General features: G+C 34.5%; 4 protein-coding genes across 6 annotated transcripts; 1 reads left to right on the forward strand and 3 right to left on the reverse strand.

Moving 5' to 3' along the window:
* Positions 1 to 415: 415 nt before the first annotated feature.
* Positions 416 to 3,497, reverse strand: LOC7482451 (mitochondrial outer membrane protein porin of 34 kDa). The gene is made up of 6 exons (XM_002323999.4): positions 3,269 to 3,497; positions 3,098 to 3,165; positions 2,446 to 2,556; positions 1,952 to 2,038; positions 1,571 to 1,779; positions 416 to 979 (listed from the first exon to the last, which is right to left on the reverse strand). The coding sequence occupies exons 1-6, from the start codon at positions 3,315 to 3,317 to the stop codon at positions 679 to 681; spliced, it is 825 nt and encodes a 274-aa protein (XP_002324035.1). The 5' UTR covers positions 3,318 to 3,497; the 3' UTR covers positions 416 to 678.
* A 1,775-nt stretch (positions 3,498 to 5,272) lies between these two features.
* On the reverse strand, positions 5,273 to 7,725 carry LOC18107295 (probable auxin efflux carrier component 8). Its single transcript, XM_006373244.3, has 6 exons — positions 7,097 to 7,725; positions 6,446 to 6,620; positions 6,212 to 6,297; positions 5,967 to 6,124; positions 5,818 to 5,894; positions 5,273 to 5,724 (listed from the first exon to the last, which is right to left on the reverse strand). Exons 1-6 carry the CDS (start codon positions 7,602 to 7,604, stop codon positions 5,658 to 5,660), a joined length of 1,071 nt encoding a protein of 356 aa, XP_006373306.1. The 5' UTR covers positions 7,605 to 7,725; the 3' UTR covers positions 5,273 to 5,657.
* Positions 7,726 to 11,040: 3,315 nt separating this feature from the next.
* On the forward strand, positions 11,041 to 13,190 carry LOC7495953 (probable pectate lyase P59). The gene is made up of 4 exons (XM_024588817.2): positions 11,041 to 11,440; positions 11,627 to 12,395; positions 12,497 to 12,739; positions 12,815 to 13,190. The coding sequence occupies exons 1-4, from the start codon at positions 11,250 to 11,252 to the stop codon at positions 13,034 to 13,036; spliced, it is 1,425 nt and encodes a 474-aa protein (XP_024444585.1). The 5' UTR covers positions 11,041 to 11,249; the 3' UTR covers positions 13,037 to 13,190.
* Positions 13,191 to 17,161: 3,971 nt separating this feature from the next.
* On the reverse strand, positions 17,162 to 22,334 carry LOC7482452 (FACT complex subunit SSRP1). 3 transcript variants are annotated; one of them, XM_052448212.1, is made up of 16 exons: positions 22,104 to 22,333; positions 21,290 to 21,475; positions 20,821 to 20,923; positions 20,516 to 20,652; positions 20,203 to 20,286; positions 20,028 to 20,122; positions 19,772 to 19,880; positions 19,510 to 19,596; positions 19,327 to 19,419; positions 18,971 to 19,168; positions 18,709 to 18,854; positions 18,486 to 18,633; positions 18,166 to 18,264; positions 17,888 to 18,064; positions 17,624 to 17,702; positions 17,162 to 17,528 (listed from the first exon to the last, which is right to left on the reverse strand). In XM_052448212.1, the coding sequence occupies exons 1-16, from the start codon at positions 22,155 to 22,157 to the stop codon at positions 17,404 to 17,406; spliced, it is 1,920 nt and encodes a 639-aa protein (XP_052304172.1). In that variant the 5' UTR covers positions 22,158 to 22,333; the 3' UTR covers positions 17,162 to 17,403. The 3 variants fall into 3 exon arrangements, with proteins under 3 accessions (XP_052304172.1, XP_024444050.2, XP_052304173.1); XM_024588282.2 differs by lacking the exon at positions 17,162 to 17,528 and having other exon boundaries at positions 17,624 to 17,748; positions 22,104 to 22,334; XM_052448213.1 differs by lacking the exons at positions 17,162 to 17,528; positions 17,624 to 17,702 and adding an exon at positions 17,733 to 17,794 and having other exon boundaries at positions 22,104 to 22,334.
* Positions 22,335 to 23,550: the final 1,216 nt, after the last annotated feature.

Raw genomic sequence — 23,550 nt, forward strand, 5'->3', positions numbered from 1 at the left:
AACACGTGCCCGATGCCTTCGCAGCATTATTCGAATTCCAAAGGCATGGGAGAAGCCACTCATAAAATACCTGGTCCATTTAATAATTTTCCAACATTCTTTCCACTGGATATTTATAGATTTTGAGAAAATCAAACCAAGACCAGGTATATCAAAAATAAAGAAAGGAAAAGATGGGCACCCACAACCACTCGCTTTATCCAAGCTGAGCACCATTACTATTGGCGGGATTCGGGCTATGACGCCTTTAGTGTTCAAGAGTCCGAAATATAGTAGTAAAATATCACTCACCAATTAGCATTTGGGGACACCAAACAAGAAATTAACAATTACTTTGGTAAACCATCTTCAGTAAAGCAACGAAGAAGGTAAAACCTGATTTCGAACTGCAGAAATGCAAATTGAGGGAACGAAATTATGAACTAAACCCTCTAAAATAACTGATATTCCATCTCAGTTTAGCTTGGACTGAGTAAAAGATTACGAGAATTCATAAGGTGCCGCCGGCGTGGTATGACCCCTCTAAATTTTATTTTTACATTGAAAAACCAGTAAAACAGAAAGAGAGGTATCACCATGAGAACGCTGTCCAAAGATTCACAACCAACCTTAATAACAGAAGAAAGTGAGTCTAGAGAGACATCTATGCAGCCTCCTCTTTATAATGGGGCAGCACGGTCATGGCTTGAGAGCTAGAGCCAATCCAACTTTTGCAGTCTTCTCGATCGCCTTGGTGTCTACCTCTCCAGAAACGGTGAAGAAAGACTTTGGCCGCCACTGATGCTGAACAAGAGCGCTTGCTTTGCCAGCATTGTTCACCCGTGCCTTCAATGTCGTCAATGGATCCAATGCATGCTGTGCACCAACAGTGATGGTGTTCTCATTGGACGAGAAGCTATGACTCACTTCTGCACCAACAGCAGTCAACGGGTTCACAATATGGTAGTAGGATGCGTTGAGAGAATCACCCTTGTCATTCCTGCACCATGTCATAAACTCATTATAAGTATGTCAAATACTATAGTAATTTAATGAATGAGCCTGCTCGCTTCTATCATATACATGTAGCAAGGAGAGAAGCCGGGATCTCAAATGGCAAAATATTATATATATATATATATATATATATATATATATATATATATATATATATATATAGAAGAGATAATTATTACAAGTTCCTAATTTTATGATGTAGATTTAACTAACAAAAATTAAATGTAATCATAAGAAACTACAAAAAAATGATTTGATTGCAAAATCAAGTAAGATAAACAAGATAAATTTATAAATTACAAGGTATAGAAAAGAAGATATTGACCAATTTGACACTTACAAATGTAGATTTCAATATGATTTCGTCCAATTTTGTCCCCTTTTTGCCCCTATTTTTTACACGTCCACTTAAGTTTTTTTTTTTTAAAAAAAACCCTTGTAGCAACTGGTATCAATATTAAGATCTAGAAAGAGCAAGGAACTAAAACAAACAGAACACTTCACAATAAACAGAAATCATACATATTGTTGATCTGGTATTTCAAACTAATTTGCACAAAGAGGAACTACTCACAAAGTCAATGAGGCAATCAGGTCAACTTTTGACAAGCTAACTCCAGCATTGCATTTGATGAAGTCCCCAGTTTTGGTGTCAAATGAAAGATCTGTTCCAAGTGAGGCGACATTGGTCCCAATCACACCTGAGAAGTTAACAATCGGGTTTACTGTCAACCCAACGCTTGAGCTTACAGCTGCATAGTCATGCAAATACTGTATTTCCACCTGTTAAAATATAATTATCAAAATGAGCAGAAATCACAATGGTCAGCATTTGCATATCTGTGAATCTATACAGAGCAGAGGAATTTCTGAGAGCATGAATTCATAAGTTCTTTGCATTCTCAGGAAAACAAGAGAGAGAGAGTGAGAGTAGATACACAATTAAATAGCTTACCTTGCCAGACCTTTGATCAGGTACTTTGAAGCTGAAGATTGTCTTCAGACCAGGAGCAGGTTCATCAACCGTAATGGTTGTAAAAAGCTGGTAGCAAAGCAAATTGAAGGTAAGATAATTGATGTTTAACACAGATCCAGGCAACCAAAAGATATAAATAAAAATCGAAAAAAAAAAGTTTACCAAAATAATAATGCACATTATATGAGAATGGGAACCATTGTAAAAATCATATGCTAGAAACCTTAACTATGGTTACACAGCACAAGAAATTACTGAAAGGACTATGGATCAAGCATGAGCTCCTTTCCTATCTTAATCTTCAACATCCTACAAATATATGCTCTTGATGACATGTTTTGAATCAATAAGTACATACAGTTACCAGTAATAAGTCTATAGTGCCATACATATAAAATCCGGTTCGTGGTCAAGCATGAAAAAGACTATTAAGAGGAATAACATCTAACTCGATGAGCAAATAAATATCTTACATTGGAGCTTGTGTCCACTTTGATATCAGTTGTGATATTCTTGTTCTTCAGCTGAGTATTGACATCAGCAGCAAGCAAGTCACCTTTCTTTGTTCCAGAGGATGTGATAGTCTGCAAAATAACGAGAAAAAAAGTCAATAAATTAAAATGGGGTGAAGATACCAAAATTTAAATATACAATACTAATCCATGACAACCCACTTCCGAAATCCACCTATAGAAAATGAATTACTAAGGATTTTCTGCTATAAACTGCGACATCCCAGTAACACAATCAAGATTTACAAGTGTAAGAACAAGACCTCCAATCCAATCTGAATAAAGATACCTGGCTTGGTTTAGCAGAGCATTCAAAAACTAATGACCAAGATTTACAAAGTAGCATTTAGTTCCCTAATGCATAAATAATACAAAACAAAAACCCAACATTGAGGAAAATTAACGAAAACCCACTTCTCCCCCATAATTATATCTTCTACCCTAACAATTGAGACATTAACACAACGTGGGCATTATAAACAAAAGGGTTATGAAAAAATTTAAAAACAAAAAATAAAATGAGAGGCAGAAGAATGAGACAAAAAAACTGGGTAAAATGAACGAGAGAGGAATAGAGATAAAAAAAGAAAAAAGAAAAAAGGAAACAACTTACAACACCAGTAGGAGAGGAGGTGTTTAGAGTGAACTTGTGGTCAGTCTGGTAGTCCTTGTACAAGAGATCTATTAAAACCCATCAACAAAAATGGAAAAACCCTCCAATAAATATACATGCGACTCTGTATATAACAAAAACAAGAAGAAAAGAAAGAAATGGGGTTTGCACCTCTGGCCTTCTTGCCAATCTCACTGTAAAGACCTGGACCGTTAACCATGATTGGATTACAGAAACAGAGAAAGATTTATAGCTGTAGCAGAGAGAAATGGATGAGATGAAGGTGGAGGTGGAGGGTTTATTTATATATGCTTAGCTGCCTAGCAAGAAGGAGTCCAAAAACTCCAAAACCCTAATTTCAGATTATTATTTTTATCGGTGGGGTTTTTCTTTCTATTTTTTCTTGAGATATTTGTACCGTTGGATTGACAGGATAAGGGGGTCTTAGCCGTTGATTTGCGATGCTCGTTCATATTTTCGTAACCCGTTGTCCAAGGCTTTCAGTCAGTCAGAATAATAACAAAATAAAAAATAAAGAAAGATTTTTTCTTCTCTCCCAAGATTCCTATGAATAGCAGCCCTTGAAGGAGGTTTTTGTTATTTACAGCCAGTTTTTTTTTTTTTTTAACAAAGTGATTTAAAAAAAATTAAATTTTTTATTTTAAATTATCTTTTTTAATATTTAAAAAAAATTATATATTAATATAAAAAATAATTATAAAAAAATAAAAAATATTATTTAATATATTTTTAAATAAAAAATACTTTAAAAATAATCATTATCACCCTTTTAAAACACTTGCTTTCTATCAATTAAAGTTTAGTTTTAAAACTTGATCCGGCCCGGCAGATCGACTCGAGACCCAGCCGACTCGGAACTAGAACCGGGTCAGATTGAAAAAAAATAAGGGAAAAAAAAACTCGATGTGATCCAGCTCACTCGGCTTGTTGACCCGACAAGACCCCGTCAAAAACCCGGTTGCAATCCGTTGACTTTTGTTTTTTTTTTACTGAACGATGTTGTTTTTATTTTTTTAAAAAAAAATTGACCCAGATAATCTGGTCAAAACTCAAAACCCGAGCCATAAACCAGACCGGGTCTTAAAACTATGGTTTAAACGGTTATGTCTGGGCTGGCCGGGTCCTTGCAAAACCTAATTAATTAGGTGTTGCTTGCTGGGAAATACTCGTTATAGAAAGTAAAAACCTGTATGTATGTATGTATGTATGTATGGAGTGAATTATTTAAATATTTCCGTGTTTGCAAATAGGAAGAGGTCATAGCTTTATTTCCACGCTCGCTGTAAAAAAGAAGGAAGAAAGAAGTGATATCTAAATAAAAGCACTCTATAAAGTGTGAGTATATGTCATGTTGCATAAAGAATAAAGATCAATTTATAACTCAGTCCTTGTGGTTTCAGAAACTAAATTTAATCCTCATATTTTAAGATCCATTAGTATCTAGTCCTTTCGTCGAGTCCACCTTCTTCCTCTCAATTTATTTATTTATTTATTTATTTTCTCAATAAAAAGGGAGCAGATAAGATAAACGTAATTAAGGAGTTGAGGATGTCTGTTCCCTCTCTTGGCTTTCTAAGTTTAAACCTCAAGTCAATGATAGAGAAGATGTAGTCTCATGAATATTGGTATGTATGATCAATATTGATCAATGTTTTTTATAGTGGACCGACTAATTAATTACTTTGATAACTATAATGACTAAATTATAATTCAATAATAAATCATGGAGTTGCTTGGATTAAACATTAGTCACTAAAACCCGTTTGTTTTTGTGTATGAAAAACGTTTTTGAAAAAAATAAATTTTATTTATTATTTTTCTTGTTTTAAATTAATGTTTTGTACATGTTTTCAAATTGTTTTGATGTGCTGATGTTAAAAATAATTTTTAAAAATAAATATATATATTATTTGATGTATTTTCGAGTAAAAAAACATTTTTAAAAATAATCACTACCGCACTTTCAAACGCCCCATAATTTCAAGTGCATCAATTAACAATTTCAAGCTATTGCCTTTATTTCAGCGCATATATATAAATAAAATGAAGTTTACATTGGCATACTGCTAGCATTAATCTCATGTAATCTTCATCATCATCATCGTCATAAAAGAGATGCAAGAAAAATAACTTGTTGTAATATGCATCCATATGTACGAGTGTAAATAACCATCTTAAGATTCCATATACGTACGAGAGAGATTTAGACATGGTCAGAGGGATATATATCCTTACAATGGAGGAAAAAAAAGGTAGCAGATGTCCAACCATTAATTTTCTCAGAATCGTTTAGGTTTGTTTTCCTCTCTGTTAATCACAAATGAAAGCAGTTAATAGTTTATGCATAATTAGACTAGCTTTGAAAACTTTGTCTAATTGGTAGATTAATGTGTTCTTGACATGTCCAAGAAAATTGAACAAACTGAATGAGACTTGTATGATCCATCTTCAACACTTTGATCCTTTCCTGAACTGTGTGGGCATGTATTGGTTGAAAACTCACTGTTTCTCCAGTTTTCTTGTGTAAATCCCATTGGATTTACAGTGCTAACAGGGAGTAGTAGGCCAGTGCTATTGGCATGGCAATGAGCATGCCAAATATCACCCTGAAACACAGAACAAACATTTAGTATTCTCAGGGAAAAAGATGGAAGAAAAGGTGGATGTTGAATATATGAATGCAGTGAAGCATTAGTTACCCTGTGCTCAACGTATCTGGATGAACGTTGTACTCTTTTGCGAAGACGAACGGAACGATCCCTTGAGGAAGAGCTGCCTGCACAAAGAAACACACTGTTCAACGACCCAGTATCCTAATAATTGACCAAATGAAACAAATCTTATGTACCTGCACAATTGCCACTTTGAGCACCGTGCCCTCCAGTCTAACGGCGAAGGAAGCGACTGCCATCAGGGCAGGCCCCACGATGAACTTCATTGCCATGGCGACCACAGCCATTCGGATTCCACATGATATTATGCTGGGCCGCAATGCCATAAATAGACCTGTTGAGTGTGTGGATGGAATGAGAATTCTAGTGACGGGAACAGCTCATGATGGGGTGTTAATTTGTTGATGATATATAGTCATACCTAAGCTGAACATTGCCATACCAAGCCCTCCTGTTGACAATATCACTATGGATTTATCTACAATATCCGGCAATTTCACTCCCCACCTAAAACAGATAAACGTGGCCTTGTAACTTGAGTAATAGCAGGAAGAACATCTACTTAATCATAATTCGTCAACAAGCTGTGATCTCAGGTATGATCACATCAATTGTAATGCCAAACTTTATGTGTCTGATGCTTTTGCAGATGTACCTGAAGTGTATGCTTGCCCAAATAAGAGCCACCATGGTAGCATAAAAATTTGGGTTGCTCATTAGCTTCTTCCCCACCGTCAAAAGAACGAGCATGGCTTTAACCTTCCTTGTTGTTCTGCTGTGCACTTCCCCTCCTTCTTTGTATTGTGATTCTTGAAGAGCCTCTTGATCTCCTTAACATAGGCATGAAACCATATGTGGAAGTCATTAAAATATATATATATATATATATATAGAAACAAAAAGGCACCGGCACATGATGTATGTATGATTACCAATTAGACAGCTTACAAGTAATTACCGCCGTATTAATTAACAGGCGGTAGCATACCTTAGCCAACCATGTATTATGAGTTATTCCAGGAAAATGTTGATGAGCTTCACATTTGTGCAATTGGACAGAAGGAACGTTCATAAACAAAAGAAATGGGCAGAGAGGAGAAACGTTTACGGGACCCACTTGGGCTATCTTCTACTCCTATATATTTAATTAAATTAAGTTGACAGAACAGGATTGGAATTGAAATACGTACTATTCATTATCTTAGAGTTCAAATAAGAGTCTAGTAGTGATCTATGTGCATCTGGTGCTGCTCATGCTTTGGATTAGTGTTAGTATCATTGTTATTTATGAAGGAAACACAAATACCTGTAGTTTCTGAAGATGGTGCCACAGTGGCTTCCTTGGTGGCATTGAGCTCAAACAGAAACAGCAACAAATTGTACCAAATCAGGCTTTGCAAGCCAACTATCTGCGAAAGAAGTGGCTCTGCCTCGGCTCCGTACATAGCCCTCAGAAGGGGAAGGCCCAGGATCAAAGTGTTGGGCAATGTTGACAGGGAGAGACCAGTGATGATCCAATTCAACCGCCCGCGAGAGCTGATTTTGGCGAGTGCTGTCAGTACTAAAAGGGCAAGTAGTTTTTGAAGAAAGTCGGCAAATATAAGTTTCAGGTTCATTTTGTAGGGATTGATACTAGAGATGACTTGGAATGATAATAACGGGATTGAGAATTTAGCAACAAACTTGTTTATGCCTGCACACTGATCTGGTGTAAAGAGCTTCCACCATCTCACAGAGATGTAGGCCAATATCATGGCAAAATATAATGGGACTGTGGCTGCCACCACATGATAGACATCAGCTGTGGAAATCATGACAACCAGTGGTTCAAGGATTGTGATATGTACTGCTTTATGTTTTCTTCTCGGCGAGAATCCTTTGTAACAAATCTCTTTTTATATGCTCTCTCATGGTTGCTTTGTCAGATCATGAAAAGTTGTGTTGGCATCAACTGTTCTGATGGAAGCCTCATTAGAAAGTCTTTCCTAATTCCCATAATGACCTTAGCTTAACATGGTGTCTGCACTTTTACATTCCTGATTATTCTACCCTTCAGCTAAGTGCCTCAGTTTTAATAATTACTTGCACCTCTACAGTGTGTATTTGATGGAATTCCTTGTAATATATGTATACTTTGTTCTTCCTGTTGTGCTGGTTAAGTGTCATATGTAGAAAGGATCATCAGACAATTACGGGAATCTTTCTTGTTAGTGAAAGCTCAGGGTACTTGTGTCTTAATAGTCAAAAGATAGATTCCTACTTCCATCTTGTTATGTCTTTAGGCCCTTTGGTTCTTTAGGCAAAGAAGGGCTTTGTAGAGGCTGACACAAACTCTAAATCTTGCTCGTTAAGCTTTAATTCCCAAAACTTGATCTCAAAGAACAAAAAGAAGATTCATTTCATTTGTTTTTTCTTACTCCATCTTGACCCTGATCGCCTCTAATCCTTGAAAGATGAAAGAATGAAGCTATAATTAAGGAAGCAATAAATGATAAGATATACACTCAATTCCTAGATTATTTGTTGCGGATATGATTTTCATTATTTTTAGTATCAGTAGTAATCTCTTGCAGATATGATCAAAGATCATGATTATTTTCAGTATCAGTGATCCCTTATCATGATCTCTTCAGTATCAGGGATCCCTGATCATGGTGGCAATCCCTGATCATGCTTATCTTCAGTAGATTGGATAATACCTTCAACAATCCTCAACAAAGCTCATTTACGACTTCTTTTGTTTTTTTTCCAGTGTATTAAAGATTTTCATTTTGGCCACATAATCTAGAAAGTAGATGGTATTTGCCCAGCTATTCTTGGCTTATGATATTTCTTTCCATGTTTAGGCTTAGGGGAGGAGAGGAATAAAGAAGTGAATTGCAAGGGAAGTAATTGAAGCACTGTGCTTATGACAGTGGTGAGGAAGGATTTGCTAAATACGGTCAAAAGTGAGAGAATAAGTGTTGCGGGGATTTCTCTTTATGAATTTGAATCCTGCCAGAAAAGACCTATACATCGTCTCTCTCTTTCTTCATGTTGTCTTTTTTACCAGAAATTTTGCCAATACTTCATATGCATCCTTGTGCCATCCATGGCTGTCTTGGCACAAAACTGGTGAATATATATATATACATGCCTGCTGGTGACTTGCTAAGAATTCCGTACATTATTATACTTTGGCTTAAATGATTGGCAAAAAGGATCTTATGCGGCTTTTGCTAAATACCAAGAATTTTAAGCCCTGAAATATTTCTTTTCTTTTATCAGACTTTTAATTTCTTCATATTATATATACTATCAAGTTGTAATATTTAATTATTGATAATTTCCTGCATATAATTATATATTTACCTGAAAATCTCTTAAATTCAGGTAGTTCTTTTAATATAACTTGTTAAATAATGTTATGGTCTAAACATCAGGAAAGGCTAATTATTGCTTCACCTTCTTCATCACAACAGCTTATACCAGCAGCTGCATGCTTAATTAGGACCCAAATTAGGCAAATTATTTTATTTTTAATTTTTTAACAAATAAAATAAAATGATAATATTTGAATTCGTAACCTTTTAATCAATAAAACTCCAATATTATATTAAAAAAATCACCTTATTCCAGAATATCAACCTACTAAATAAATCTTTAATATATAATTTATATCGTTGTGCATCACGTTCCTACATTTAGTCATCATACACCCCGATGCCCGCCTAGAGTCGTGCAAGCTTTGGCTAGACATCTCTCCTTCCCTAAGTAAAGTCTAGGTACGTTAAGATTATGCTGTTTGCTAGCTAGCTTTTTCACTTTTCGTCTACAAACGATCATGGAGGTTTTTTTTTTTTTTTTTTTTGATGTATATAGCCAAGTGTGTTGTGTGTTCCCACTAATCAGAGCATGCAAGTTAGGAGACAAGGATCCTTTTATACTTTTCTTCAATAACATTTGCAATATTCTTGAAATTCTGTGTGATATTAGTAAGGCGCCTTAATGTAATTTTGCGTTTGCATTGTTTTCCTATCAAAAAAGAAAAGGCCTTCAAGGAGCATGTGGAAGAATCATTAGTTGCTGCACTGTTATGCAAACTGAATGAAGGAAAGTACGTTTTCAGACTTGGTAAAAAATATATTATATGAATTTAGAAATAATTAAGGCAGATTAACATTAATTATATTGTATAAATTACAACGCAAAATGAATTGAAAAATCTCTCCAGACATATATGTTTATATTGCCTAGTGCTGTCCTTGTTTTGTGGACTGGTATAGCTTTATCGAAAGGGGCTGCGTTAACCTTTTCCTAAAGCAATCATCAGAGAAACTAACTGATAGGTAAAGCTTAGTACGTTTGCTTGCTTTTCCTCCTTGAGAAGTGCCAATGCCGCTTACGCTGTGCTTAGCTTAATTTCTGCTAAAGCTGGGCTGTTACATCTCCTATATAGATTCTATATGCTGAACCCTTGTCATGCTTTTACTTCTCTTAGACCTTGAGTCAATAATTTAAGTGGCTTAAGTGACCAAGTCCCTCTCCTTTTGCAACCATGCTAGACTCTGAAATGGACCTCCATGTATCTGAATTGTCTTCTGGGTCACTACAGAGACTTTCATATTTGACGCAGAATTAGTGTCAAGGCAGCAGGTCGCAGCTTAATTTCCAAACAAAAGACATGCACGCACAAGAATGTAGTTATCAAGCATTGCATATGTATATGGATTAGCTAGCTGATAAATAACATGATTTCTTAAAGGCTATCGATGCATGCATGGCGAATATATATGTTAGCTAGAATTCCTATGGTCGTAGCTCATAACAAATGCTACGGCTATATATAGCTAGAGAATGCAGAATGCAGTACTATAACTAATTAATCGATCCGTGCTCAATGTGTGTGTAATTAAGACGTGTTTACAGGATGGATGTGTTAAGGAGCCGGGGATGCAGATTGTTTCTCTATTAACTAGCTCGAGCAACTTATAAGGAGATTGTAATATATGATCTGATCAAAATATACTAATAAAGGGGAAAAAAGGAGTAAAAAAAGAGATGAAAAGAAGATGGCTTGAATGGTGGCATTAATTAGGGGTGTGATTTAAGACCATTAATTCTCCTTGGTGGTTAATTTTTGTTGTTCTGCCGCTCTGTCAACCGTTATTAGAATGTGGTTTTCCATTCTCTACGCTTCTAATTTTAGATGCCCAACGTCTTTTTGGGTAGTATTTAAGCATGCCCACAACCTCAAACTTAAGTGTTCTATTCATAAAGCCAAAACCAAGACATGAAGATAGCTTAAAGATTCACCTAGGTTCCATTTTTTCTGGTCTAGTTCGGTCTGAACCCATACAAGAATTTGCGAGCCCACCGCGCCATCCGGTTCAACCGTAGACCTTTGCCTATTACGGACCTAGGTCCAATACCACTTACGGTCATAACCTGTTAACTTTCAACTATACATACAAAGCAAAATGGCAGTGGGTAAGGCCAAGCTGATCTTTGCTATTACTCTTGCGACATTGATTCCTGGGCTGTTGGCAGACATTGCCTTCTTCGACGAAGTGTGGCAAAAACGAGCAGAGGAAGCAAAGAAAGTGACCTTGAACTCCTACATACCCAACCCGGAAGATGCAACCGATGATTTTAACTTTGAAGTTAACAAGTGATCAATATTCCTCGACATCCTTTTCTCCATTTCATTGATAATTAATATCACACAATGCCATGACATTTCTCTCTTTCTATGTTTTTTTTTGGACACACGCGCACACCATATATATATAGGAACTTGATCGATATGATATTATATAAAGCTGATTGTTACAATTTTTTTCATTGGGGCATGCAGATACGCTCTTGCAAGAAACAGCAGTTTAAAACCAGACATTGTTGATGATTTTGGGAGCGCAAACAGCACTCTTGTGGACTTCGATGATGATCGTAATGATGCTGGCTTTGAACTGCACGCAAATAGCACTAGAAGGAACCTGAAGCAAGGAAAGAAAAAATACCTAGGTCCATGCAAGGTGACGAACCCAATTGACAAGTGCTGGAGGTGCAGGAGGAACTGGGCAAGAAACCGTAAGCGTCTGGCAAAATGTGCACTTGGTTTTGGGCGTAGGGCAACTGGAGGATTGAAAGGAAGGGTATATGTGGTTACTGAAAATTCGGACGACGATGTCATGAACCCAAAACCAGGGACTTTGCGACATGCTGTGATCCAAAAGGGGCCATTGTGGATCATATTTTCAAAGAACATGAACATTAGGTTGTCGAAAGAGCTGATTATGACTAGCCATAAGACGATTGATGGGCGTGGACACCATATACACATTGCTTATGGTGCTGGAATCACAATACAATTCATCCAGAACGTAATCATTCATGGAATTCGGATCCATCACATTGTTGCTACTAGCGGTGGCAATATTAGGGATTCTGTGGAGCACTATGGGATCAGGACCAACAGTGATGGGGATGGAATTTCCATCTTCGGATCCAGCAATATTTGGATCGATCACGTTTCCATGTCTCGCTGCACCGATGGTCTCATTGATGCAATTATGGGATCCACAGCAATAACCATTTCAAATTCCCACTTCACCCACCACAACGATGTAAGCTAACTATCGATGATGATCTTTTTAATTAATCAATCAATGTAGATCATGTGATGATTTCATGATATTGAAACTGATGCGCGAGTGCATGCATGCAGGCCATCTTGTTGGGTGCAAGTGACAGCTTCTCAGGCGATGAGCTTATGCAAGTCACGGTTGCGTTCAACCATTTTGGTCAGGGACTGGTACAGAGAATGCCAAGATGCCGATGGGGTTTCTTCCACGTTGTTAACAATGACTACACTCACTGGCGCATGTATGCTATTGGTGGTAGCAAACACCCTACCATTATCAGCCAGGGTAACCGCTTCATCGCACCACCTGAACTTCATCTGAAACAGGTAAATATTAACTAATTATACAGTTTCGATTTTAATATTGATATCATGTAACCTCACGGCATGCAATATGCGCAGGTGACGAAGAGGGACTATGCGACGGAATCTGAATGGAAAACATGGACATGGAGATCAGAGAATGATCTAATGATGAATGGAGCCTTCTTCATTGAATCAGGCAAACCTAGAACCAAGAGACCTCATAAGAAGTTCATGATCACAGCCAAACCCGGTTCCCTTGCTACAAGAATGACACTCTTTGCTGGGGCACTTGATTGCAAATCGGGTAGAAAATGTTAAGAAAATAATTTCCTACCACCTGTGGAACCTTCAACTTAACCACCAAGGACATGTGAATGAGAACAATTTTAACGTTGCTTTTCTTGTTGTTTTTTAATTTATTTATTATTTATCTTTTAATGATGATGCTGCTGCTGCTTGTTCGTGCCTTTTAGATCTGTCTGGAAGTGAAAAATGGATGGATTTAATTAATTCCCTTCTGTTTAATTTCTGGCTGATTTTATTTTTTCTTGATTATGTAAGCGCTACGCTGCGTTGTCAATGTCTGTCGTCTAGATGTTGTTTTTAAATGGAGAAACATGCATCAATAGGGAGAAAGAGAGAGAGAGAGAGAGAGAGAGAGACGAAACCATCAATAAAATTAAAAGGCATGGTTTTTTCACTTAATATGGTCTTATTGTTTATTCTTTTATACATTACTGTAAATGAATTATGCAAAAAAATTTATTTTTTTATTTGATTTTTAAACTTTTTTTCTGGCGATTTAGTTTTAATTAAATACCAATTGATTTTGATTTCTTATGAAATGGTGGAATTGAAAAAAAAAAAAAAGGGACCTAAATATAAACAAATAAAAAAACATCAAACCTGGATGACATGCCGTAAGTATCGAAAAAGAAACACTTTGGTCCTCAAATTTAAAAATAATACAAATTATACAATTTTGGTACCTCAATATTTATCAAAATCATTTTGGTATAAAAGTTCATTTTTGTTATTTTTTAGTTCCTAGTTAAGAGAGAAGAGAGAGAGATCGCACATATTCTAGCAGTAGAGAGAGAAACATGTCGTTGATATCGATTTAGATCACCAAAACAGACAATATTTATATCAAATGATTCCTTTTGATGAAGAAAATTCATATTAGGTGTTTTTTTTACCTTTAAATTTCATGGAAAAAAAACAAATCTGATCTCGAGTTGATTTTTTGTTTTAGGTTGATTTCGGTTTTTAAAACGGTTTTTAGTTTTTTTTTAGGCCATGAATAGGTTTATCATTGTTCTTAAGATGTTTTATAGGTATTTTGGATCAAAATGAGTTGAAAACGAGTTTTTGGATAAAAACAACTTAGGACCTAATTTTTTGGGTAAGATCAGACGACACGTCGCCTTTATTTTCAAAAAAATTAGGAAGGACAACATATTGTCCACCCTAAGTGCAGAATAAATAAGGGCTTAGTCGTGTGGGCCTGCCAAAAAATTCATAACTAGTTACTTACAATCTAAAACGCATGGGCATTTCATAGTGGAGCCGACACTGTGCATCCTCTCACAATTTACTATCAATGACACTGTGCATTTTTTAAGAATTCATTTTGGTCCTCAAAGTTTTATTTTGTATGATTTCACCTTAATTCAAGGTCAATTGCTACTGATTTCTTAGTCAATGAAAGAAAGGGGACCAGAATGAAACAGGCGTCAAACATGGATGGTGTGCCAGAAGTTTCAGAAAATATACATTTTGGTCCTCGAACTTTAACAATTACACAAATTATATAATTTTAGTATACCTCAATATTTTTCCAATTCAATTTTGGTACAAAAGTTTATTTTTGTTATCTTTAATCCCTTGTTGAAAGAGGAAAGAGAGAGGTTATTGGATTCCGGTATTATAGAGAGAAATATCGTTAACATCGATTTAGGTAACCAAAACAGTTGATGTTTGTGTCAAACGGTTTCATTTAATGAAGAGAGTTCATATTAGGTGTTTTTTCACCTTTAAAGTTCATGAGAAAAAAAAAATTCTAAGCTTGGTTTGATTTTTTGTTTTGGATTGATTTCAGTTTTTGAAATGGATTTTTAAGGTCATAGATAGGTTTATCATGGTTTTTAAAGTGTTTTATATGTGTTTTGGGTAAAAAAATATCGTCCACCCTAGGTGTAGCAAAAAACAAATAAAGGCCCAATAACGCAGGCCTTAACCAAATGGGGCTAGACAGGCTGACCTTAGTTGCTAGGGTCAGCAGCGCCTAGCCTTTTCCTTTTTTTTTTTAATTAAATCTTATTTTTATGTGTTTTTTTTCAATATATCTAGCTTAATATCATTTCTCTGTTTTATTTTGTTTAGAGAGCCTCTTTTTAATTATAGTTATTTTTTGGCAATGCATTTAATTTTTTAGGTGTTTTTCTTATTCATCTATATATTTTTTTCTTTTGTATAGATGAACTTTATATTTGAAAAAAAAAACTTATTTTCATATAATATTTCTAATATGCGCAACCATGTATAATATTTTTTTTCTTTTATTTTATTTAATCAATTTAATGTGTGTGTTTATTTCTATTATTGTTTGATTAAATAAAAAATTATTTTGATAAATAAATTTAGCAAAGACAACCGAGTAAGTATTATGTTTTACGAGATTAAATATCTTTGTTTTATTTCGAGAATGAGAATATCAAACCTTATAAAATAAATTGGTATGAATTGCTTATGGTTTCCTTGAAATATGTCTAACACATGTATTTCTTGTACAATGTATCATTACCTATTTTTACCCTCTATTCAAGTCATGTCATGTTTCAAAAAAAATCAAAATGAAATAAAAATGAGGAGTGAAATGATGATTAAAAAAAGAACAAAATTAAACAAAGGAGTTTAAGTCTTGTACAATTGTAAATTAATTGTTAGAAATTTGTTTTTATTAAATAAATTATGGATGAATGATAAATTAATTTTAAATAATTCTTGGTTTTTAATTTATTTTATATCAATTGCGAGTTTTAATATATGTTTATTATACATGCTAGTATTTTATTATTATTTTTGTGTTGAAAGCATGTTTGCAATAGTTATGTTTTTGCATGCTTATAGATTAAAATTTGTATGAATTCTAGGCTTTTTTTAAAAACAATCTTATATTTAACATGCTTTGTTAAGATAAACTAAATAGCATTGCTCACTGGTCTAATATTTATATATCTACAAACTTTGATTTTACAACCTTAAAGCTTAATAGGTTTTTTTTATATATATTAGACTTTGTATAGTTTATCTTGCGAGAAAAAAAAAATAATAATAATAGAAGACTAATTTAAAGGTATTTATTTGAGGGTTAAAAGTGGTTTTGTGGTTTTTCTTAGGTGTTTGGGTGGCTGGAATTTTTTAGAAAGATGGAAGGATGAGTGTTATTTATTTTTATTATTTTTTTAATGTATTCTTAGGTGTGTTTTCCTTATTTTGTATAATTGATGAATTTATAGGAAAACTTTAGGGCAACACCTTACTTAGGGTTTTTGGCTTGATTTAAGAAAAATTCTAAGTGTATAATTAGATTAAGACAAAATGGGTCAAGAATATCCTAACTCTCATACATTATTTATTTTTTCTCATTTTCTTTCTAATATTTTTCTCTTCATCATTTGTTTTTCTTGATTGAAACTAAAATAAAATATGCAAAAATCCTAAAAGTATTAACCTTACTAAATTCAAATTACTCGCTAAGTTAACATGTAATTTGATTGACCTAACTAATTACAGGTGAAATCCAACAATGACAATTTTAAGGAATTTTTTAATAAAAAAACAAACAATATAATTTTGAACAAAATAAGTAACCCTAGTTAATCAAATTACATGTAAATTAATCTAACAACCTAGTAAAAACTAAGTCAGATCTCAAAACTATATTCTCAATCATTGCTTTTATTCTCCCCTCCCTCCATGTGAAAGACTCTTATTTTTGTTCTCCTAGTGAAAACAAAATAATTCTCACTCTTTGTGCATTTCATTTCTTTCAATCAAAGACTTTAAGAGCATGAATAAGACTTGAATTTCTAATGTCATCCAAGTTGATCAAATCAATTTTCTCCAACTCCCATCAAGTCTTTTTTAACCTTTTTCTTTCTTTCCTTTTTTATTTTGTTGAGTTCTAATTTTGTTTTTCAATATAATATATGAACTTTGATCTCATAATTCATAAAAGGAATTTTGTAGCTTTACACATGAATTCGAAGTTTAAACAATATTTTACACATGAATTCGAAGTTCTAAATGAATATATATTTTATTGTCTAAGTTTAGATTTTAGTGGTTTTTTTTTTTTTAAAAAAAAAAAACATAAGGTACCCAATGGATATACTTGCCGGGTGTAGAAACAACTCCTCTAACCCTATCCAACTGGGCTGAACTCAGAAGCGAGAAATGGATTTAGATATTTATGGAGCAAAATCCAGTTCCTGCCGTTTCTAATGAGTTGCTCCGCAACAGACCACTATTTGCTTTAATGCAACGAGCTGCAATAAACAAGGCACCTTGGAAACACAGAATTGAGAGTTAGATTTCACTAAAATTGTATAAAGACGGGTAAAGCACCGACCAAGCCCTAAGATAAATGACAAGTCTTAGAACATAGGGCTTCTATCTATTCAACTGTCAGACTCGTTTTCAGAGTCTACCATCATTGGTTGTGGGTTCTTGTAGTCATTGACTTGTAATTTATACCGCTTTTTATCATTTCGAGCCATTTCTTCGTACGGTTCCTTCTCCTCCGCTGCATTCAAACAGGTAAAAACCAAATGGTGAAATATTCTTGTAGTAAAAGATAACGGAATCGCCACAAATTAGTGAACTGAAAAGAATGCAGACCTGACATAGCATTCCACTTGTCTGCAAGTGCTTTTGCAATCTCCCCGAACACAATTCCTGGGTTACTCTTCCTCACATTCTTTTGTCAATCACAATAATATAGTTAGCATACTCTTCCTCACATTCTTTTGTCAATCACAATAATATAGTTAGCATACTCTTCCTCACATTCTTTTGTCAATCACAATAATATAGTTAGCATACCCATAACAAGCAATGAACAAATCCTAATCAGAAATTACAATGCCACAGCAATTAACCCACCTCCCTTTCCATTTGCGAGAAGAACATGTAAGCTGATTTCGACCTCTTCGGTGCATTAGGATCCTTCTTCTTTTTCGGTTTTCTCTTCTTTTGGCTTTCCTCTCCATCTCTGCTTTTCCTCTTCGTAGTTGCCTTAGAAGATGAAGCCTCCCTTTTAAAATCCTTTTTTGTCGGGTTCTGCAATTGGGCCATTCAATGGATATATACATTCAAACAGATGACCATATATCAAATTCTCTTCAATAGAGCATGCAGGTAGAGTGAATTGAATGGCTTGCCTCTTTCTCATCACCACTTTCACTGGCATCAGATTCTCCATCTCCAGAGTCATCTGTAGGAGAACCTCCATCATCCTTCCCAGCAACAAAATCTTCATCCTGCAACATCACCATGCTTAGATTTCGTTGCATAAATGCAAAAGGACTATTAGATCTCAAACAGGATGGAGACACAAAAAACTGTGGGAAATATAATGGAAACAAGAGGGGTGCAGAAAATGCTATCTATATACATGAAATTAACCCTACCAATTAAAATTCAGCAGCCATAAGCTTGTGGGAAATGCAGCACAAAATTATAAGAAAATAAAAGAACTTGCCTCGTCATCACTCTCATCATCACCAGCTTCATTCCTAATGCGTGCAAGATGTGGATCAACAGCATCATCATCATCATTCTGAAGAACAGCAGCCACTCCTTTTGTGGTTTGCATATCTCCCAGGTTCATAATTTTCAAGCCCTTCCCACTGTATGGTTAAATGAAAGGTAAAGCCATTGAAAATGGAAAGTAGACTCAAACTGTTAGGTGATAACAAACCAACCTTATGAAGTCAAAAAGATTATGATATTCGTTCCTCTGGATGTTCCGAAAAAGATGCTCTTGTTCTGTTTTAAGTCTTATAAGAAGATCAAAGTAATGCATATTTGAGCCACCAGCAGCATGCCTCTCAAATTCCACATAGTCAATCTTGTATGAAGAAACAGGAAGAAGAATTAAAATAAACATGTCAAAATCCAATTGAAGTATATCATATGCATGTTAATGAACAAATCAGGAACACATTATAGTTTGCTGAACTATACCTCCTCATGAAGAATGAGTGTTGGGGGTTTGGGTAAGAAGAAGAAGCTCTTTTCGAGTGGGTACAGGACTCCATCTTCAGCTTTCAATGATGATTTCACAGCATAACCATCTTGACAACTACGGAATTTTCCTGGTCTAGTAACTTTGGCAGCAGACAATCCACGCATTACAGTGGTGAACACTTCATGAATAAGCCCCTATTTATCCACAGCACAAACAAATTTTATATAACTTCTATCCTAAGATTAATTTATCAACTATGTCCCAACAGATGCTATTATCTTCTGAAAAAAGAAGAAAAGAAAATGAATAACACGTGAAGCATAATCACATCAGAATGTAACTAGGTTACTACCTTATAGGATGGTTCCAACTTGTCCTTGTACTTTGTGTACAAAAGATCTTCACTCATTGACAAGTTGCTTTGAACTACAAAGTCAGTGTCGAACTGTACAAAATAGAATAATGAATGGTAGCCAAATCATATGAAAAAAAAAAAAAAAACACTGATGTTCAAATGGAATACAATCAACAATACCTGCAACACGATATGTGGATACAGAGTTTGCCCTTTGCGGATTGGTGGATCAAGAGTCACAACAACAAAGGTGTGTGGCTGGTTAAACTGCACAAAAAAAAATTCAAGTTTGCATGAGATTCCATTAGTCATCAGTTTGCCATGAAAAGGATTGAAATCACACCAACACACTAAAGAAATCATTACGTGAATAGCATAGAGAGAAGATGATAAAATTACATATACACATGCATATATAAGTGGAGAGGTAATAAACGCAAACCTTTGGAAGCAAAAAGAGGCGGACAACGCTGCTGTACTGAATTTTGAAATCATTAGCCTGTCCTTGGAGCCGCAAGAAAGACAAATGCAGTTCAACACTGTACCGACCCCTAAATTGAAAAATGGTTTTACAAGTCATAAATTCATTGAAAAGAGTCACATTAAAGAACCAGCATGTGACATGGATGAGTTATGTTTGTGCATGGAAGTACATGAGTGAGTATGCATGTGTGTGGGTTGGGGTCTACAATTTCTACCTTGGTGTGAGGATTGCGATACCCTCAAATGTAACAACAGCTTCTTCACCTCCAGCACCGACATCTGCCCTTTGCACAATTAGGTCACGGAAAACCTAACACAAAATCAATTGACAAGAAATCAGCAGACACAAGGCAGACACAAGTAGACAGTGGTAAAAAGGAAGAAACTCACCTGAGCAGGAGGATGATTTTCATCACCAATATATTGCGTATTGTTATTAGGTATGTGAAAACTTAGCTCCATCAATGAATCTTTCTGTAAACATAACATAATATGATTACAAATTGATAGCATCACTCCTAAACAAGAAAATATGAATGCAGAACCATTATTTCCTACTGGCTACTTAATGCAATTCAGAAATGAACAAAACAAGAACATAATACAGGTGCCTCTGCAGATAACTCTGTTGTGGACCCATATGCATGAAATGCAGCCATATGGCTTGTACTGCAGAAAGGACAAACAACATCAATAGACCCACCTCATTTGCTCCAGTAGTATCATCCACATGGAACTCCAAGATGACATCATTTTTCCCTTGCATTTGTGTTTGTGAAACATCTGCCAAAGATACCTCAAAAGCTTGCTTCGATCCAACCAAAAATGTAAGCATATTTCCTACAAACATTAGGAAGGTGTGAGTTAACAGCAAGACAAGGAGAGAATAAAAGAATGAGTTGTACAACTAAAGAAACTCCCCTCTATCATAAACAACAAAGGTAATAATAATAAAGAAAAAAAAACTAATGGGTCCAGCAACTAGGCAAGTCAAAAAAAGTCACCCACCATTTAAGTCCACTTCTCCCCAGTTACGGCCACTGACTGAAAGCTGCTTCTCTTCTGGTGTTATTCCATGGCTTTGGAAAAAATTGGTCAAGGTAGATAGGTCCTACATGGCCAGCAATGGATGGAACAAAGTAAGAAAACGCGTCGCAAACTGTAAACATCAAACTTATAAGAAGAAAAAAAAACACTGAAAACTTCAGCACAGTGGAGACTAATGAACTATCACTAACAAGCACTGGACTATTGTGATCATTTAAGATACCCACCAACTATATACACAGAAGTTCAAGAAGCCATGCAGTAAGGGATATTCTAAGTTATAAAGGGAATCAAAATGTTCAAAGTTAGAAAGTATAGGCATGAATTACATTGATTTCATTAAAATAGAATACACAAACTCTAACATGAAGACAAATGCACAAACAAGTTCCAACTTTAAAATAAGATAACAAGGAGATTGGAGAAAAACCTGATCACGAAATCCAGTAAACTTGTACCAGGGCCCACCTTTGATTAGAACACTGAGTTGATTTGTCCTTGGGACCTTCATCCATGTCACTCCAACAATATCAGTTCTATCAACTTCAACAGCCTTACCACCCCCTTGTTTCTTCCATTGGATTCCCCCTGAAGATATCTTAAGCTGCCCAGGGTTCTGCATTAGATAATGAGAATCTCATATATTTCTGTTCCTTTATCTTGCATCTCCATTCCCCAAAAAACAAAAAACAATAGACTCCAAAATTCACAAGACATTTCAAAAAATTAGGGCATCAATGCGATGAACTCAACAAGAAACCACAAATGTCTAAACAACCATGCATCCGGTCTCAACAATCAGAAAACCTGATTAGAAACTGAACAACAAATCAAGGTAGCCAAAGTATCATCTTGACTAAATTATGGTATAAATTTAATAAATGGCTATTATAAAACTACTATTTGATGCCTCCCTCCTAACTTTACTCGGCAACCAATCCAACCTAAACCCTAAACCTTTTTTTTTAATTTTTGTCACTTAATTGTTACAATTATTCATACCTAGTTCATATACTGAAACAAATAAGAATTAGGCAACTAATTAGGGTTTCAAGAACCACAATCTAAACACCTGATTTTCCAACCTAAAACACAGGCAAAGTAGGCATAGAATAAAAATTAGGGTTTCAAAAAGCAGAATTGAAAAAAAGAAAATTCAAAAGAAAAGAGACAGGGTTCGAGCAAGCTAGGGTTTCAAAATGGTTTTGATTATTAGTTAAGAGAGAGATGGTAAGAGAACTTACGGTGCCTCCACGACCTCCGAGAGAGATATTATTAAAGAGATGAGCGTCCGCCATACCTCTGCCCAAACTTTGATTCTTCGAAAAACCCCACTTTCTCTTTTATGTATGCATGTGGATATACATCGGGATGGAATGAGCGGTGCGTCTCACGCGCTCTTGGATTTGGGCGCCAAATTGACCATCGGTGTTCACTTTAGTGTGCTCAGAGCTGTGCTGTACTGTGCAGCCTGTTGGGCTGTTTGTAATTACAATGTGTTTTTGAAGTTTTTTTAAATTTTTAATTAATTTTTTTATATTTTTGAATTGTTACAATACTTTAATATTAAAAAATAATTTTTAAAAAAAATTATTCTAATATATTTTTATATAAAAAACTTTTTATAATAGTTTAAACTTTTATTTTTTTTTGTATTTTGCAAGAATATAAAGTTGTCGTGTGAGAATCAAGATGGATACCAAAATTGATGTTTATGCTATAATTGTGATTTGATTGCAAAGTTTGAAAAAAAATAATAAGAGATTTATTGGTTTTTTAGGGGTTTGTTTAAAAACATGATATATATATATATATATATATATATATATATATATTGTTTTGATGTGTTGATATTAAAAATAATTTTTTTAAAATAAAAAAAATATTATTTTGATATACTTTCAAGTAAAAAGCATTTTGAATCACAACTATTACCATAATTTCAAAAACATTAAAAAATAAGATCATTAAAAAATTAAATGGGGTGATTTTATTTGTTTAGTTATTATGGTGTTAATTTGTATACGCTGAAAATAAAAATATGATTTTGGGATCCTATGAAAATGTGGGGTTAAATGTGGTTCGTAAGTAAGGAATAAATGCTAATATATGGTAGAAATTGAAAAGTGTGTTATATGAGCCTAAAAGTAAATATTAAAAGTGATAATGTGATATTTTGGTGAGATCTCACGGTGTAAGAGTGTTAGGATTAATTAAGGCGTCGGGCAGGTAAGAATAAGAGAGAGAATTAAATAGTTATGATTTGAAAATTGTTTTGTGTATTATTGAAGCTGTGAATAAATTTATTGATAAGCTAGATTAATTATTTCTAGTTTTATTGGGGGGAAATAATATAAAAAAATTATAAATATGAAGTTGATTAGTTATTCTAACGATTTAAAAGTTAATGATGGTAATAAAATATTATTAACGTTAACATTCATCTTTGTAAAAGGAAGAGATTATATGTTGAATAGTCTTAATTATCTACGTAAATATGGAAGGCTAATAATATCAATAAGATGATATTGTTATTGGTATTAAACAAATATTTGATTAGCCTACTAGATTTTAAAGGTTAATGATATCAATAAAATTATGTTGATATTAATATTACCAAGTTTGTGTTTTCTTTCGAATCATCGAAGCTGGAAATATCAACAATGTTATGTTGATATAAATATTTTTACG

Source organism: Populus trichocarpa, chromosome 17 (assembly GCF_000002775.5).
Source record: "Populus trichocarpa isolate Nisqually-1 chromosome 17, P.trichocarpa_v4.1, whole genome shotgun sequence".
NCBI lineage: Eukaryota > Viridiplantae > Streptophyta > Magnoliopsida > Malpighiales > Salicaceae > Populus > Populus trichocarpa.

Excerpts from the sequence above, each read along its gene's own strand:
- LOC7482451 (XM_002323999.4), bottom strand. The coding sequence starts at position 3,317 with ATGGTTAACGGTCCAGGTCTTTACAGTGAGATTGGCAAGAAGGCCAGA. Across the intron at positions 3,166-3,268 it reads GATTGGCAAGAAGGCCAGAG|ATCTCTTGTACAAGGACTAC; the intron begins GTGCAAACCCCA and ends GGGTTTTAATAG. Across the intron at positions 2,557-3,097 it reads CCTCCTCTCCTACTGGTGTT|ACTATCACATCCTCTGGAAC; the intron begins GTAAGTTGTTTC and ends GTTATTTTGCAG.
- LOC18107295 (XM_006373244.3), bottom strand. The coding sequence starts at position 7,604 with ATGATTTCCACAGCTGATGTCTATCATGTGGTGGCAGCCACAGTCCCA. Across the intron at positions 6,621-7,096 it reads ACCATCTTCAGAAACTACAG|GAGATCAAGAGGCTCTTCAA; the intron begins GTATTTGTGTTT and ends GCCTATGTTAAG. Across the intron at positions 6,125-6,211 it reads TATGGCAATGTTCAGCTTAG|GTCTATTTATGGCATTGCGG; the intron begins GTATGACTATAT and ends CACACTCAACAG.
- LOC7495953 (XM_024588817.2), top strand. The coding sequence starts at position 11,250 with ATGGCAGTGGGTAAGGCCAAGCTGATCTTTGCTATTACTCTTGCGACA. Across the intron at positions 11,441-11,626 it reads TTTAACTTTGAAGTTAACAA|ATACGCTCTTGCAAGAAACA; the intron begins GTGATCAATATT and ends TGGGGCATGCAG. Across the intron at positions 12,740-12,814 it reads CTGAACTTCATCTGAAACAG|GTGACGAAGAGGGACTATGC; the intron begins GTAAATATTAAC and ends CAATATGCGCAG.
- LOC7482452 (XM_052448212.1), bottom strand. The coding sequence starts at position 22,157 with ATGGCGGACGCTCATCTCTTTAATAATATCTCTCTCGGAGGTCGTGGA. Across the intron at positions 19,420-19,509 it reads ATCCACATATCGTGTTGCAG|TTCGACACTGACTTTGTAGT; the intron begins GTATTGTTGATT and ends TATTTTGTACAG. Across the intron at positions 18,065-18,165 it reads AAAGTGGTGATGAGAAAGAG|AACCCGACAAAAAAGGATTT; the intron begins GCAAGCCATTCA and ends GCCCAATTGCAG.